This window comes from Hetaerina americana, unplaced genomic scaffold, assembly GCF_022747635.1.
Source record: "Hetaerina americana unplaced genomic scaffold, ioHetAmer1.1.p SCAF_2, whole genome shotgun sequence".
Classification (NCBI taxonomy): domain Eukaryota; kingdom Metazoa; phylum Arthropoda; class Insecta; order Odonata; family Calopterygidae; genus Hetaerina; species Hetaerina americana.
The window spans coordinates 52,414,338-52,433,319 of record NW_027286763.1 but is presented as its reverse complement, the minus strand read 5'-3'; the positions used below and the strand labels follow the sequence as shown (position 1 = coordinate 52,433,319).

General features: G+C 41.9%; 1 protein-coding gene across 1 annotated transcript in view; it reads right to left on the bottom strand.

Moving 5' to 3' along the window:
* Positions 1-315: 315 nt before the first annotated feature.
* LOC139688096 (G-protein coupled receptor moody) overlaps positions 316-18,982 on the bottom strand; it is a 388,362-nt gene continuing 369,695 nt past the window's right edge. The window contains exons 2-3 of the mRNA XM_071585521.1: positions 3,413-3,651; positions 316-1,633 (exon numbers count right to left, since the gene is read on the bottom strand). Coding sequence (XP_071441622.1) covers positions 316-1,633; positions 3,413-3,651 — 1,557 coding nt within the window. The remainder of the gene's footprint in view (positions 1,634-3,412; positions 3,652-18,982) is intronic.

Below are 18,982 nucleotides of genomic sequence, written 5' to 3'. Positions count from 1 at the left end.
ACGGGAAGGATCACAAGTAATGAGAGGAAAACTTTGGTATCGGCAAAGGAGAGGAACGAAACCACACGGGGGAGAGGGGGTTCCCGCCGCGAGGGGCCGGGGGTCGTCGAGGAGTTAATCCGGATCCGAGAGCGGCTGACCCCCGCCGCACAGCCGCTCCTCCGCCCTCTCGGACAGCGTCGGCGGGGGCGAGCGGGAGCGCCGGGCGCCGATCCCGGCGCAGGAGGAGGAGGACGAGGACGATGCGGGCACCGCCACCGAGCAGCCCGAAGACGAGGACGACGGGGTCTGCCGGCTGGGGTGCCGGGGCCGGCGTCATGCCCTCTGGGAAACGCTCCGCCCGCCGCTCACGGACACGTCAATCCGGGCCTCGCCGTCCGCCGCGCCCCCGGCCCCGCCACCCCTCGGTACCGACAACCGGTGCATCTGGCGGGAGTTGGCCTGGTGAGCGCCGTGGTGGTCCCACTCCTTCCGGCACATTAGAAGGTTCTTGTACGCCTGGCGGTACTCGGAGCTCATCACCACGTAGATGATAGGATTGATGCATGTCGTGAGGTATATGAAGATGTAGCCGAAGATGTTGAGCACCGGGAGGTCGAAATTGCGGAAAGTCTTCGTGATGGTGATCGGGAGGTAGCAGATGACGAACGAGGCAAAGATGACGAGGATCATCTTAAGGAGTCTGCGGTCCTTGGCCGTCATCTTCCCTGGCTGCATCGCCGATGAGGAGGATGCCCCGTCACCGTGTCCACACTCCGAGTCCGCTCCCCTGGACGGGCCCCGCCCGAATACGGCTGCCACGTGGGACAGGGCCGAGTTAACGGTCACCGCCGATGGGAGTCGGTCCCTCCGCCGCCTACGGTTGTAAGAGGTGGCGGGGGAGGCGGCCCCGGAGGAGGTGGGGGTGGCCGTGCCGGGCAGGGCGCAGGAGGCCTCCGTATCGTCCGTGGCCAGGTCATCTTCAGGATGCGCTAGGGCGGTCCTGCCATCGACGGCGGAGAGGGAGCGCTCCTCCTCCGGTGCCTCTCCCTCCTGCTTCCGTCGCCGGAGTGGGTGCGAGGGCGGACGGAGGAAGGCCGGGGAGGGAGGGGCCTTGGTAGGACGTGGAGCCTCCGGCGTGGTGGGTGATGCGGCTGTCACGCTGCCATCCGCCGCCGTGTCCGGCCTCCCGCCGTTCTCCATGCGGGCCGACAGCCCAAGGGCGGAGTCCTCGCTCGAGTGCGCCTCGACGATCCCTGGCCCTCCCACCCCTGTGGCCTTGCTCTCCTCCCCAGGGGGTAGGGACACCTTGGGGGTGTTCGTGGGGGCCGATGATCTCTCCCCAGTCCATGCGCCCCTTGGCGTGGGGGCCCCGCGGCCGTTCCGGGCCCTCGACTTGATGGCTGTCTTGCGGACGATGTAGAAGATGCGGGCGTAGCAGACGACGATCGCGATGCAGGGAATAACGAAGGCCACGATGAAGAGGAACTCCTTGGGGGACCGATCGTGCTCATCCGGGAGGATGGAACAGGAGCCGATGTGTGGGTCGATGCCGAACCGCCCCCATTCGCCGAGAAGCGTGGGGATGAGGGCTCCGAAACCACAGATCCACGTGCAGGCAACCATCAGGGCCAGAGGGCGCCTCTTGTACAGCCTTTAAAAAAGAAAGAAAGTGGGATTAATCATGTGTGTTAGTGGTTCAATAAGTCAATCAATTGTGACATCAAATCTTTTAGATAATTTATTTTTGCATTGTCCTCGTATTTTCTGTTCTATAGCTAAATGATGCTCTTCCTTTATTGCCAGGGTATCCGGTTGCCTGGTTCTAATAGAACCAATGGGAAAAATTTGCTTTAATGCAACCGTGATAACGCACAATAGTGCTGAGTGAGATTAAATACGAACAGGCATGAGCATATAGTTCTGCTTGAGATACTTATAGGACACTTTTATGCAGTATGCAATTTTAAATGCATACATTTTGATGTAATTGTTATACTTGTAATCTAGAGTTATTTTCGTCTTTCCAGGAAAAACATAGTGCACTAATTATAATCATTTTTAATGTATCGAAACATTTGTTAGGCCAACCTTATTTGTAACGTTAGTTATCAATTTGATAAATTACTCCTGAATAGAGCCGAGGAATGGATACGATCTATCATTTGTATCTATGTTCAGTAAAAAGGGAGAGGGTGCCCACCCGCGAAATATAACTTTACGGGTAACGTGAAATAACTTAAAAGCAAACGTGAGGGAATATCAACAAACTTTTGCACGAAATGAACACTTATTTAAGAAGATAATCCATGCGCTTGGGCACACAGGTGGCAAAAATACGAATCCGATGTGTATGGGTACTTCTCGTGGCAAATTTATTTGTCATTTCCGGTCACTAAAATTTTGTGACCCACCTTATCATCAATACGATGCCTATAAAATAAACCGGGGGAAGGAATGTGAGCCTCACAACGTCGAAGTCGGTGCATCACGCAAGCTCCAGGTCCATATCCAACATGGGCGACTGCCTTCGCTGACATTTACGACGGCCGCCCAGACTTCAATTTATATTAGAGATCTTCGGTGAATAGTGCCACGAGAGGTTCCTCTTCTTCCCCCATTTTCCCGCCCCCCTCTCTCCTTTCTTGGGCCTTAGCGAAAAAGTTTGTAAGGTCTGAGCTTATTGATTGAGGCCATATCTTAATCGAATGAGTGCGGTGCCCAGATGAACGCGTGGGCAAGGCACGGCCTCTCTCATGTTCCCCCTCTTCTCGAGGGGGCGGCGACTAGGCTTATGCGACACTTCGATGTGTCGAGTGGGTATCGATACTTACTTTGATTCAGACCAGCCTACATTAAGTAAAACTATAGTTGAATTATTGTGGGCGATATTGAGGTCGAGGTCGATATTGATGTTGAGGATGACATCAATGTGGTCATCGAGGTGGACTTAAGCAGATATTCTGTTACGAAACATTTCATAAGAGCTTATCGCGTGACTTTAGAGCGAATCATTTACTCATGTTTAGGAGGGATACTTATCCCCGTTCGATTTCACCGTGTCACAGACATTACGGGAGGAATTCGGACGCGTAGAACTCTTCGAAGTTGCTCGAGATTAAATTCTTCATGTTCACACATGAAGAAAACACAACGTCGTAACGCAACATGGGTCAAAATAAAAAAATTCCATGTGGATAAGGCAAGTGTCTTGTTTCATCATTTCTTCTTTGATGGTTTAACAGACCAAATAAACAACAGAAGAGACAACTGGATGCCGTCGGCACGAAATATTTCGTATAAATTTCGGAAATATCCGCACGCTCGATATTGGCCACCCTGGCATGAACATCTAGGGAATGGGTCGACATTGACCTGGTGTCACGTCATGTCATCAAGAAACCGATGTCGCACAGCCCTAGCTGCAACTCACTTTGGATAGAGACGCGGGTGTCCGATCATGACGTATCTGTTGATGGTGATGGCGAGCACGGTGAAGAGCGAGACGGCGACGAGGCCGTAGCGCAAGAGCGGGAACAGCACGCACAGCACGGCCCCGTGGCGCCACGCCCTCTGCCAGAAGGTGGACGTCGCCAGTGGGAGGTTGAAGCAGCAGAACATGAGGTCCGACACGCTGAGGTTGATGATGAACACGGCCGTAGCGTTTCGCACCTGAGAGTGGGAAGGGACAATAGGAGAAGAAATAATTATCAACTGAGATCCGTGACCGAACACGCGTGGAGAGCGTGAACACGCGTATTACTAGCGGCGAAAATAACAGTTTGAAAAATAGTGGCACTTTATAATTTGGTCTTGGGGCACCCTTATTTCTCATAGATTTGCACATGTATGTTAGCTTATTTGCACTATTTCGTGCATAATATTTTTTCCTCAATGTTTTAAGTTAGATCATATTTTTAATTATTCAAGGGTAAAATAAAATTAATTATTTAAAATAGTAAATAATGCATATTAAATAGTTCATATGATATACGTGTATATATTATATAAATAATTAAAAGGCCGTACAAAATTTCGCAATTTTGAATATAGTACGCTTGTTATATTTTTGCCAAAATATATAAGAAGCGTCCTGACGCTGCTCATCGCTATGTTTCGCAGCATTCATTAGGTGTCGCACACACCCTTTTAAGCTGCGGAATCCCTGTTGAAAACCACAGGCACAGATTTCAGACAATTATGGAATGCATGCTCGAATGCTACTTTCACGGAAGGACACGCTAAATTGAGCTTTGTAGCTCTCAATCATAGGACTCAATTCCCGTGGACACACCAAGCGAAATTCAATGCAGATGAATTAAATAAATGAATTGATACCTTCCTATTGGAGGTTGATTTAAAATTGTTGCTGAAAGAAATAACACTGGCTCATAGCTTTCTTAAGAACTTGGTACTTATAAAGCGTTGCATATCATGGATTTAATTTGCCTTCGGACTAGCTAATTCTTCAGCTCCACATTTCATGTCGTTTAAAGTGACTATTCTCTTCATTTCTCTAGATCTACTCTCCACTTCCCTACCACATCACATACTTCATCATGTACCAGATTTCCTATCTTTGTTTTCTACATCAGTCTCAACATAAAACTCTAAAAACCATCTGGCACATCCTCTTTCCTCACAGAAGATGCAGAACCAAACAACGCTATGGTTCATTCGTATCAAAGTCTACTTATATTTTCTCTGCCTCTTTACCTAGAGTCCATGTATCGTTCCTTCTTATTCATTAATACTTCTTCCCTTAACAGAGTTCTTTTTCCAACGCCATCGATACTCATTTTTCCTCATTTTCGTCCAGAGAAATAAACTGTACTCGTATATTCAACGAATGAGACGCAAATATATCACAGTGATATACAATGTGGATATATTTGTAGAATAAGCTGATAGTTTTTCTATTTTATCACCTTATAAATTAGCCGACATCTTCGAATTTATTACTCAAATTTTTGAGAGACGAGAGGACCATCTGGAAGTTCTATAGCATGTCTTGACTTAAATCGCTAAGAAATTTCCCTATAAAGTTACTTAATGTTGAGAAGTTCATTAAATGGCAAGAATACGAAGACCAAAGGGTGGAAGATCTATGGGGAAGATATTTGAAATTTGGTGGTCCAGTAGGCTGGAAATAAATATATATCGCGTGAGGTAGCCGTTTCCCAGACAGGAAATGTAAATATGTGGGAATGAGCAGTACGGATACTAGAGACGCAGAGAGAAAAAGAGATACTATATTTTAGATATTTTAGTACCATGCAAGCCACCGCTAGGGTTTGTGGCATCGAGTGAATACACACCAGACGAATTTTGACCCGAATATTTTAACTCCTACCGCGGTTGGACAAGGTTATTCTGACCCCTTTTCGTTCGTGGAACATATTACATCTTAAATCCATCTATTTTACACTTGGTCTCTCTAATTTTACTGGCATGATCTCTCCTACCGTAGTGCGATGGGGGTAATAATGCATTTCCACATTACTACTAGAGAGACGTAATTCCAATTTATGCAAGAGATTTGATCTATAATGTAACCTTCGCTCCGTGAGTGATTTCCAGCCTAGCTGCTCTAATATTTTGGATACGCTACTAAGTATATCATAACATGTTTTACAAATGTAGCTCCTCTTCGCTGCACGCGATCCAATTCGAATCAACCTAACTTCGAGCGGATCCCCTATACTAGCAGCATATTCTAAATGAGGCCTAACCAGCGAAAAATAACACATCTTTGACTTTTTCTTCACATTTTCCCAGTACTTTTCAAATAAATCCTAATTTATTCTTTGCTCTTTAACCTAATCACAGATCGCAGTTCGCAGTGAGCAAAGTAGAAGAACCACAGCCTGCACACTACTACAACAGGATGCGTACTGAGTGTAGGAACGTTAAGACACCAAGATGGTGGCTATCGCTATACACACCGCCACACTAGGCCGAAACGTAAGTTACTTTCTTGACAACCCTCGTATGAACTAAAGAAACCGTGTTTCCAACAGAGGTTTTGTTTTGATTGTTTGAAACGTTATTGTAGCTAAGAAATATCAAGTTAACCATACATTTGAGTCATGAATTTTTTGTTGTTAGACTCACGGATTAGGCGGGTGGTTTATACGCTTAGAGGAAAATAATGAATATTTTTTCTCTCTACACATTTTGCGTATTTTGTAACTAGCTGAACCATCCTAAATGAAACATAATAAATTAAATAAAAATATAGCTACGAAAATCTTTTCAATAACTCGATAAAATATCCAATTTGAGTTTTTCATTATCATAGGCTATCAATCTGGGTTTAGTTAGTAAGAACAATTGTCCATCTTCTTCCACGAGCCTCTCTCTTCACCCCCTAACGAAAAGACTTCTTCGTCACTCTCCTACGTATTTTTCATTAAAATTCCTAGCACCATCGCTTCCAATACTCACTCTTCTTCCGCTCTTGCCCAAGATTAACGTCTGCAGAAAAGTGAAGAAGAGATGAGGATTTTCTCCGGAGCGGTTTACCTGGTAGCCCAGGTGGTACAACGTTGAAATGCTGACCAAAGGGTTTGGGTTCAATTTCTGGGGACGCCTCAGGGAACCCTAAGCTTAACTCAAGCCGTATGATTTTCGGGCACCAGGTCTTTCTCGGAAGACAGGCGGCGTAAGGAAAGGAACTGGCTTCTCTACCCTTATGTGTGAATTTCACACGCCGTTGGGCTTAGTACTAGGGGAGTTCTATCTACCGTCACCTACCGACTTTCGAAATGATGACAGTGGTTATGTTTGTTGTGCCATTTGCGGTAATTAGGTATTTTCCTGGGATAGACCGTTTTCGATTGGTTTAGTGTGATAAATTATCATCTACTTTTTCCCATCGTTGATGTCACGTTACCTAATTAACAACATTCTTTAACTGAATTTTTTGTGTCCTCTAAGAGGTTTTTCTTATAAATAATCATCATACCCTTGGAAACAGATCAACCTTGTCATTTATTATTTGTTTACTGGGGCGTTACTAGGTTCTATATTCATTCTCGAAAAGGGAAATTCTTTAAAACTTAGTTGTGATAACTTTTCGAATTTCATGGGAATAATCAGGATATCCGGCAAAATCAATATCGGTTTTCTTTGACAACGCCACGAATTTTTCATGATTCACTCCACGTAGATACAAGATATATGATAGCACTTCCGACAGATCAAAAAAGGCCAAAACAACAGTTACAAAGAATCGAATGGTAGGTTTAATCTATAGGAATAATTTCAAACAATGTCTTCACTTATCTCTTCCGGTTAAAAAAAAATCTGCGGACAGATGTACTTAAGACACGGGATAGAAGGCGAAAGCAGCTTTAATATTACATGATTATAATTATTTTGAAAAGAAAAATAGGAAAGTCATTGTGGTAAAATAATCGAAGTACATTCATTGAAGTTAGGCGGGCATAATTATACGGGAAATGAATAGCCAAAAAAGCTGAAATTGCAGGTGATTTCTTTTAGAATGGCCTGCTTAGATTGTAACATGCAGATGATACTGATCGTTCGTATTACCTTGGCAATTTTGCAGTCACCGTTAAAATTAAAGTGATTCTGCAATCACAGTTAAAAATCAATTGCGAGTATAGTCTTTCTTATGAAATCACTTCTGGGTCACTTATATAGAAGGACTAAGTGTGTGGAATTACAATGTCAATAATTTCGTTTCAATATGTTATGTAAATTCAGTAAAGTTACGCCGGAGATAACAAATTTTAGAAGGCCTAAGCTTATGAATCATTTCAATGCATATTTTTATCGCATGCAACAAAGATTTGAGCAATATTTCCCTCGCACGCTTGTTGCCTACGTTTTTGCAGTGTTTTCATCCACTCCGCAAGATTTACGACGTTCATGCCGTCTGCCTCGAGGCCGGTGGGTAACGCCCTTTGCCCGATAACCATGAATCGAGGGATTGAATCCTGCCCGGTACGATTTTTATCCGCATGAAAATGGGTGTGGGATTAAAAAAATGAACGTATGATCTTCATTTGGTGAAAAGAAAATGGTTGACTCACCGACGTAAGAAATGCTACGCAAAACTGTTTTGGAATGACGTTAGCTATCAGTATAATTAAAATAATGATGCATTGCATATATTAATTTTTATGATCAGTTATTTAACAATAAATTCATTAATATTATAATAATTTATAGAATGAAAAATTATTAAATAGCAAAATTAAATAAATAAAAATACATCGTAAAGAAACTGTTTGTAAGTTATAATCATCACTCATTAGTAAAGATAACCATTTTGAAATGGAAGCGTTTATATTTTCTTAAGAATATAAAATGTATTTTAAAAATTGACCCAGGTCAGGCGCACAGTACGGTTTCCGCCATAGATAATTATTTGAAAAATGGCATTTAAACTAACATTTATTTTAATGATTTTCATGGTTACATGCATACATCAAATAGCGTCAGAACAGGATAAGTAGTTATTTATTGCATATTTATCTTTGGAATATTTACATATGGACGACAAAAGAGTTCTTAAAAATGCACTTTTTGAATACCTAAATTTATGGAAGAGGAAATATTCACATACATTAATGTAATTGTACACTTTGCCTCGGCATTATACCAAGAAAAACAAAGTTAAAAATTATATAATCAACAAATTTTCCATTAAATTCATGAATAAAATGTACATAAAACATTTAAGAAAGTTTAATACTCCCTACAACCTCATCGTATAAATTTCCACAACTGGCGGTCCCGCAATAACAAATGGGAGAATAAGAATTTCTCAAATTTAGCGAGCAGGATGTCGGAGCACTACCTCTTTTGAAAATAAAAAACACCGCATGGATCTTCCTATTAATCCTTTTCCAGTTACATGTTATGAATGTTGAGGTCATATTAAAAACTTTAATAACGAATTAAAAAAAGAGCTCGAAGAGTAACGGCAAAGTGTTTCGCGGGAGGAGAAGATCCCTCAGGAAGAAGGCCAATTATAAGAGATGCTCTTAACAAGGACGATGGAAAGAGTTAACTCGTGGAGAAAAGGCCGGGGAGATTAAAAAGCACTTCGAAAGCAATCTGATTTCAAATGGTCACGTTGCTTATAACAAAAGACTAACATCTCCATCTCTATTTCTCACACCGCCCGTCTTCTTACAGGTCCTCCTCAGCCATTCCTCGTCTTTTTCCCTTTTCTCTCCTTTTCATAACGCAAAAAGCCCCTTCGTGATATTACTCTGTTTATCTTTTGTCGCCATTCAAAGCCGCCTTTCCCATTCTTCGCCCTTCACTGCGGCCTTTATTCCCCGCAGATATAACCTCATGGGATTCTCTCCATTCGACACATATTTATTTTTTATCCATTTAAACCCAAGATGGAGTGCATAGAAAGCAATAAAAATGACACTGCTAAGAATAAAATATTCACATATTCTTTACGTTCATCTAAGCATCAATATGATGGGGGAATTTCACAATTGGTTTTTGGGTATCCCGTCAAATATTCAGTAAATACATCTCTAAAAATCGAATGCGTTCGCCAGTTGGATGAAAATTACTTTGTCGAAGACAAGTAGCCCAACTATTTTCGCACAAACATTACTCAAGAGCAATTATATATACTTTACCAGGCAATCCACACACGTGGCCATAAAAGTTTTATTCACGGCGAGAAATTCCTGTTATTTCCAAGCCGGAAAGTTTCATCGACATAAAATAAAAAAAACGGGATGTTCGTAAAAATGGGTTATTGTGTTTTTTTACGCCTTATTCTAATAAAAGGAGGACCACAAGGGTTTCGCCTTTTGTAGAACTCTCCAAAACGACCCTCTTTCCATCCCCGTGAGAGCTTCATGTGAAGGCCTTCAGTGAAATTCATATCACCATGGTCCCTTAGTGCATTTCTCTCGTCCTCCACCATCCGGGAAAGTCAGAAAAGCAGGACGACCTAGATGGTAATTTTCTCCCGACTAAGAGTGAAATGTCCTTAGGACCCCGAAAGGTAGGGAGAAGGAAGGGAGAGAAAATGAGAAATAGAGGGAGAGTGGGAGAGGAGGGAAAGGAAGATGGTTGGGAGGCGGACCAATAGCGAGCGGGAGAGCGCAAGAGGAAATGCCAAGGGAAAGGGGGCAAAGAAAGTCCCGCAGAGTCGGAGAAGGCGGAGCATTTGAATGGGAGAGAAATGGGGTTGTGTAGGTGGACGAGAGGGGGTGGAGTCGGAAGACATAAGAAGACATAACAAGGGAAGGTGGGTGGAATGAATGAAGTTTATTTGTTTGCTCTGGATGCGTACATGGGTCGGCAACCTTTGCGCTCCGAGCGGGAACATCATTGGAAGCCTCGCTGACAGATATATGTAGTGCTTGTAACGAGCGGCTCGATAATACGAGTGAAATTATGATTAGGTGAAATGCCGCGTGTGGTGGGCGATGCCTGCCTCGGTCCGCCTTCGCACCGGCAGCATTACCTTTAAAAAGAATGAACGGAATTTTTAAGGGAGATGTCAGCACGCTGAAACAGCTATCCCTAGGGATAGCATAACTAAACTTTGGAAGTTTACTCGAGTAATATAACAAATTTAAACTGTGCATCTAAGGAGACTACAAAATAAAGGCATGTTAAATACGATTCAATGCGTCATTAATGTAGTTTTAAACAAAGCATTTCGTTCGTGCACTTAAAATGGAGATAATGCTTAATTACGCTTGGTCATTTCTAATAAATCTGATAAATTGTTTAAGAAAAAAATTTAAAGACAAGAATTTGTAATGTTTTACTCATTGTATGAATAACTCCCTCGAGTTCTTCTTGAAAATCACACAATTAATCGATTCTAGGTGATTTCAACTATGATAAACCCTTAAAAAAAAGGAATACATATACAGGTTATGATAAGGAGTAAGCTGCTATAAAAAGACCTAGTAAAGTACCTCGAAGCAGGAGTCGCAGAGTATTCCACTGCCATTCCGTCCCCGTAACTGCGTGGATTTATAATTTTCCATGGTTTTACCATTCGTGTAGTCATTTAAATGACAAGAAGGGGGCATTCGCGTTCGATAAAGCATAGAGCAGCCTTATTTTTTGTGCCTGAAGCTGACCCTAGACTTGAAATATGTCCGCTTGAGTAATGATGGGGAATGCAAAGAAAAGGACATTCGTGACATCAAGAGTGATTAATTCAGGAGTGAATTTAACTTTTTGCTCATATTTAGTACAGGATTCAACCGTCACGCATTTTATAATATAAAAACTGTTGGAGAGAATAATGCATGAATGAGAATATAAACTATTCCCATAAATAAATTAGAAGAAAATGAACGGAGGAAAAGAGGGAGTTTTATGCATCAACACTTGCAAGTAATTCTGGATGCTACCAGGTTAATTACTTATCCCATTATGAAGCACTTCATTGTTGGTAGAAATGTCGATTTTCTAATTCCCGCCTTCTGTTTTGTTCGAAAAGATTTTCGAGGCCACGTGATACCATAGAAATGTTAAACAGTATCATATATAAATTATTTTTCAGATAAAAACTAATAATGTTTTCGGCGTTGGTAAAGTCTTCTCCGCCTATATGTAAGTATCGCAATATCTGAGGAAGCGAGTTCCTCTACACATGCTTAATTACAAATATATTCATATAATAATGACTACAAATTCCAAAGGAACTGCGGGAGATGCCGCAACAGTAACTTTTAACGGAGTCATCCGCTAATGTGCATTTCAATAAACAATTTCAGAGTTCAAGTTTTCACACTGCGTAATTACATCACTCACTAATGATAAACTGGGAATTGATTGAACCGCTCCACCAACTGCCATTCCTATTAGGAAATACTTCCAACGGAATCATGTGACACGATTTGATTAATATGACATTTACCAGATGTGAAAAAAGAGTGGAATGAGTTTCAAATCTGTGTTTGGTGTCAAAAGTTAATACAAAGAACATTTCAACTGATCACGTCAAGGTAATACTTCATAATATCATTTAAATTGGCAAAGTAATATAATATGGTATTTTTACTCGGAATTTGAGAAACTGGATTTAAAAAAAACATTCTTTGCAGTTGATAAGGGTGAAGGATGAAGACTGAACGATTGCAAATCCCACGAATTTTCTAATGGCCGTATTCATCACTTATGGCCATTAGAGAATATTCGCCTCCTTTTGGGCTTTGCAATTATTGATCGTGTTTACGTTGGGTTGAAAACTTATTTGAAACAATACAGCAAATATTTCGGATACACCTACTCAATATTAAGCCTCAATTGAAAGGAACCCATGTATTTGTTTGTTCCTCAAGTCTGACCCTCCGAGTGTGAAGATGAAAGAGTAATGTCAGTTTATTTCAGAAAGTGCATTACTATACATATATGTTGACATTTATACAAGCTATTAACAGCAAACCAACAATATTTTATTAAGGCAATACTCATGCATAATTTGTGAATTCCTCTCCTTATTTAATACCATTAAAAACGATGAACTTAGGGAATGGAAGTATATGGCATCCCTATTCAAATAGTGTGGTTGTGACAGTACGTGTGGTGATCTTCAAAAGAAACTCCCTTTCACTTTTCCCCCAAAAAAATGGTCAATATCTTAGGCGTAAAAGACATCTCCTTCACAAGCACCGTCAGGAATAGGCTGAGAGTCCTGCCGTTTTCGCGGCAATGGAACCACGAGATAAGGCAACGGCTCCGTTTCGAGGCTGTTGTCGTAGCGCTAAGCCACAAACGAAAGTAAAGTGAGATAGGATGCCGGTCTAAGAGATTTAAAGGATCGTTCACCCTCGCAAATATGCGAGGGTAGAGCGAGGAAAGAGAGAAAGCGACTTGTTGTGGGCGGCTTTGGAAATTCCGCTGCTTATACATGTGTGCGTCTGTGTTTTTATTCTGCGGACGGCTAAGGCAATCCATCCACGTCAGGTTTCTGTTATTCCCTTCCTTCACTATTATTTTTTCCTTTCTCCCTGAGGATCCCATCCCTCACATAGGATTAACATTGTTTCCTCCACCCATCTGATAAACATCCCACGGGAAGATTTGACGGGAGACTTGAAGTGGTGAAATTAGGAATTTTGAACATCACATGGCCTTAACAACGAATGTTAACGACACAATTTTCACTCCAATAAATTTTTTAATGGACATCACATAGCCAACTGAAACATAAAGACAATAGTAGCATCGAAAATTTCATCGCTTGAGTCAGGCACTTAGCAGCGTCCGTTACTTATCTGCACGGTTTGTTTAGAAGCTACTTCATAAACAGAAGTATGAAAAAAATGAATAGGCAGCTCGAGAATGATCTGTGACATTTGGAGATCGTGACCAATAAGTTTCACGCAGTTCCCGGAATTTTCTTAGGGTGTGTATTGTGTCTTGCATCAGATCAGTTTCCCCGAAACTTGACCCTGGTGCTTGGAATAATCAACTCGTAAACCACATTGTCTGCGTGCTCCTGTTTCTTGGGTTTAGTCGGTCCCCGGAGAGGAGTTAACTTCTCCGAAATCACTTTGTGTGCTTGTGACGCATTAATGCCATTTCCTTCACGGGATCCCGAAAAACCCAGATATGGCATACTCTTCGTTAATGTGTGCTTGAATTATGTCCGTCGCTGGCCGACGGTGAGAATTTCGTTTTTATGCGCACAAAGAGTCGCAGAACGTGAGTCTATCGTATCTAGTATGCTTGCTTGATTGAGATCCACGCGAGTGGACCCAAAGGGTGGGATTTTCTTTCCGTCCAAATAATCAACCAGTCACGACACTTGACGTTTCATCTTAGTTTTCAACTGACAGAGTTTTGCTTCGTGAATATTTTCGGCAAAATGGGATTTTCACCCGTTCGTTCAACGTTGTTAATTGTTGATCAGAAGGGCTCAGTGTGCTGTAATTAACAGATCGACCAGCTATGATGTGGACACTCATGCAAATGTTCTGTTGGATAAAATACCCAGTCATGTAAATTTGTGCAGCGTCGATCCGCGGGAGAAGGATTGGGGAGTGAAACGGCTTGTCCTCAAGGAGGACCGAAACACACGTGTCTTTAATACACGTGTCTCTGCCGCACCCCACAAGGGTTTTGAAAGGCCAACCGCCCCTTTTGGCCATAAGATCCCCCCCCCCCCTCCGCCTTCACACGATTTACCGAGACCCCGGGGAAATCCAGAGCGAGAACGACACCACGGCTTGGCAGGGACGCCATCTGCTACACTTGGTTGTAAGATGTTAGGAATGAATTTGACCGGTTATGTGGTATCATGTGGAACCACGCAAACTAAAATTACTGCCCCTAGTTTAGCTTAAATAAAGCGAAGGACTTTCACGAAATGGAGTAGGAAACGTCATTGTTACTGAAAGTGGAGCGAATTCGTTGAGATTTATTTCGGAGCGGTTATAGAACTTTTCGACCTCGACAAAGAATGGAGCAGTTAAGTAAATATAACCGCAATTATTTGCATAGATTTCTATTAGTACCGCATATTATCATAAATTCGATGAATGTAGTGAGTGGCTGATTAATAAAAATGCAACCGCGAGCATAATGTTTAATATTCAATTAACAACCAGGGACATGAGATCAATATCCATGCATTGGGCATTTCCGACATGCAATTATAACCAATTACATGACTCTATAATAAAATTGCAAGAGTAATTACTTAAAAGATACAATAATAATAATAATAATAAAGGTAATGATATAGGAATGCTATTTATGCCGATTGATTCTTTCCGATATTCTCGTTGTTTTGATTGAGTAACAGCTAAATGCCATGAGATATTGATCAAGAATTGTTTAATGCTTGACATATTGATAATGACAGTGATTAGCGAATGTATTGAAGAAATCATTGGGTGACTTTATTAAATTTGTCTGACACTTGTGCACAGTGATAAAATAAAAAGGCTTTCTTACGGATTTCCCTCACTTTAATTTGAATATATCTCAACCGTTTTCAATGTTTGCGCGTCATTATCAAGACAAAAAACGGTCTAAAATCTTCATATGCACGTACATGCTAAGTGTATGCACTTGAAATTACACTTATGTGACTAAGAACAAAAGGATATAAGTTAGTGAGAAAGAGTAATTTAAGCTGTTGTTATTATGGGAGGAAGCCAATTGCTGAGGTAATTGGCACCATTAGGAACGGATGGATAGTTAAAGGGATTTTAGGAAGCAGAGGAATGATGCTAACGAATTCCGGCAATGGTCTGCAATTAACGAAATAATCCCAAATGGCTCACGGGCAACGTCCCACCCGACGGACGGAGACCCACACTTGACTATTCACTCGGAATTCAAGTGGGAATTCATTCAACTACTGAGAAATCCACCGCCATAGGATGTCGAAACCTAGCTTTCGGTGTCAAAATCATGCAACACTCAATCCTTATATTTTTCTTTCTTTAGAAGTCATAAAATTCGGCGAACAGTTTTTTTCTAATGCAATGTTCTTAGTGTGATGCATAAAGAATCATGATTTTAATTAAAAAACGATTTTATTATTCATTGAATTAAATTTACATGATAAAATAAGGAAATGTTGGTCTGATTTTGAACCATAAATCATCAAGACTAAGAACAAACTCTCCACTTTAGAGGATTTTAAAAGAATTTGTTTTCGGTACGGAAAAAAAGGATTAATGAGAAAAAAATCGGCTTAAACTAAAACTTGGACTGGTATCAGCACGATTTTAGCTATTTTTAAACAAATAGGCCGGTATTCTACATAGTACAACCACTACCAGATAATGATATTTAATGCATTTAAGTTAGAAACGGGGTTTTGAGACACTGCTGAATGAGAGGTTCCAGAAAATATAGCTGCTTAAAAGCTCTTTTCCTTGTAGCATACCGCAGTACGTAATATCACTTTCCCGTGATTAAAAAGGTATTTATTTAGGACTGAATACTTTTACAGTTTTTCTGCGGGGCTCCCCCATTTACCCTGTTTCCTCCTAGATTTTCATTTCAGGATTCAAGGTGCACTGCGCACCAACACCAGCGAACTCAATTTCCATTTAAACTCCTCACTTCAGGGACTCATATGTTTCCTCCTCATGGGGCTGACTTCAGGAAAACAAATTATGAAACCCCTCCCTTTCCCAATGCAACCCTACACATTTGGGCGGCTGAAGGAAACCAGGGTCTAAGGAACCCCGAGATGGCAGGGAGGGAGGACCGGGCCCCGCCGAACGACCCGCGCGTGAGGGCGTTGCCACTCCCATCGCGGGGGAGGAGATGGACGGAGGAGGGAGAGGGGAAGGGCGCTAGAGAGGCGTGTTGTGTTGCGGCGGTGGAGGGCGGGGGGTGGTCGACCACGTCGCCGTCGCCTTCATTATTCCGACAAGGTTCCGCCATTGATGGAGCGGATCGCTGAGGCTGGGTCGGAAATGGAGGCCAGGGAAGCAATGGGGAGTGAGTGCTGCGATGGGGAGTGGGGTGGAGGATAGGGCTGCGTGATATTCACTTTCCAAAGCTATTGTCGATATAAAATAGTGACATTGCAAAAAATACTTATGAAGTGGGGAGTTAAAATGAAATTCCAGTTCGTCAGTGTTGGTGTGCAGTGAACCTTGAACCTTTAAGAAAAAAATACTCTTCTTTAAACAGAACTATTGCTGAATGGAACCGACTGCCTAGAGGTTTGTTTGAGCTCTTTCCATCCAATGTTAGGAGTTTTAAGAATAAATATAAAGCAGCCACTGGGTGATAAACTTCATTGATCAGTGATTATTATACCATGGTATTTATTAAAATATTGCTTGTATGTGATGTGGACGGCGTGAGAGGTTGTACTGCAAAAGTGAATAATGTGTTAACCGTGCGTGATTTTGAACGGTATATGTATTTGGAGAGTGCGTGATTATAGACGGAGTGCGGCGATGAACGGAGCGTTGTAGGTATTGTGTGAACTTGTGTAATGGTAAAGGGGCGGTTGGTAATCTTAAAATGTCATTGTATATAAGAGCATTTTGTCTCATATCCGTTCTCCTCTTGTATGTATGCATGTGCATTGTAAGAGTTACCGTTGATGAGACTTGAACGTTGCCTCTAGGACGTTTGCCTAATTATTACGAGATTTATATAATAATAAATAATAATAACCCTGTTTTGGAAACCAGTAGGAAACGGGGATGGGGGTAACCCTCGGGAAAAACTGCAGAAACCCTTCTTCTTAAGTGAATATTGAAGTGACAGCGATCTATCGACCTGGAAAGAACCATCGGATATGTGGAGCAACAATGGCGATCGAGCCAAATCGAGTAATTTGGCCCACATCCGGTATATAGAGAAAAAATATTGACAGTATCCTCCATGACGTCAAATTTTCACCATTATCTTTATCCATTTTGAATAAAACTTCGTACTTTGTATGCTTCCATACTTTCTTACATTTCAACACGACCATGGTTTTGACGATTAACGTCATCTTTAGGTCCTTAAGGATGACGTTAATCGTCGAAACCATGGTCGTGTAAAAATATAAAAAATTGTAAAAATGTACAAAGTACGAAGTTTTATTCAAAATGCATAGTAGCCAGTTCCATAAAGTCAAGCCGGAAGTCATCAGCATCATCCATATCATCAATAGCGTCCAAATGGAATAGCTGCAATATAATCCGTAACATATATAGAAGATAATGTCCTTAAGTGCAGAGATAACATGCCCACTGGCGTCACATGAAAGGTCATTTCTTGTGCCTTCAAACGCCCAACTTGACTCCATGTAATATGGTCGACATCCGAAAGACATGAAAATATCCACCACATCGTCACATCCACAATGATTATCGATCATTGATATATCGTTTCCTAAAAATCAAACTTTTTAAACTGATTTAAAAAATAGTCATATGTCGTCGACATGGATGCACATGGACTTTCTCTAGGCTATGGAGAATGAGACTTGTTACGCTTGAAGAGTGTAGATGGAAGGTTGGGCGGACCGCGGATATAACCAAGGAGTAGGTTAATAAATGAGTGAAAAATATAATATTCAACTCTATTCTGCGAAATTCATACATTATATGAAAAAGTAAATGCGAAAATTATTAGAATAGTGCGTTCGCACATATTACCCAATATCATGAAATGGCGAAAAAAAGGGAAAGTATTTCCAGGAAAGGACATAATGAGTTAACCTTGCAAGCGACTCTAATACTTAGTTGGCTAAAGTTCATTCCACATGATGTTCCTATTCCAATTCATATATTTCGGGACAAAATTAATGGTGATTTAACGCAACTAATTAACATAATGCGTATTAAACTATTATATTTGCCTTGTATGATGTATTGAACTCCCTGAACACAAAAGTGGAGATTCAAAGGGCAATCGGGCGTTTGGAAAATCTATGGGAGGGGTAATTACGCCTTTTACTCCCTCCTTTGCATCCTGCCACGGACGGAAGGTACGGGAGTTGTGCCATTTGGATGTGGGCATTGAGGCGAAGGGCTGAGGGGGCGTGCACACGCGGCACAGCGACGCCAACCTCTCCTCGGACGCCCAACATTCCGTCGCAATGTTCCCGCCCGAAATGCCTTCCAATCCCTCCCGGCCCCTTCCACCCATCCCTTCCCTTAACCCCTTTCCCTTCGAGAACTGCGACCCTCATAGACCCCCCTCCCCTATTTCTCTCTCGCCTTCGTGCCACACTTCTGCACTTCCCAACCCCTCTCCCCACAGCGTTCTGAACGGTCTTGGAGGAGGGTTCGAAGGCGTAGCATAGAGTAGAGGGAAGAGAAAAGAAAAGATTCTCCACGATGTTAGAATAGAAAGGAACGGAGTAGGAGAGGAATGCAGGAAGAAAGGAAGGGGAAGAGAGATAAATATTTACTCATATTTACCATTTACACGGAAAGAAACATTCGTTTTCAACTATACTTTGAGGGTTCATTAGCCAGCCGCTTCTGAGCATTAGAAACGTTTTTTAAAGCGAGGGAGTCAGGAAGGATGTGAAGGATAAAGGGCAATA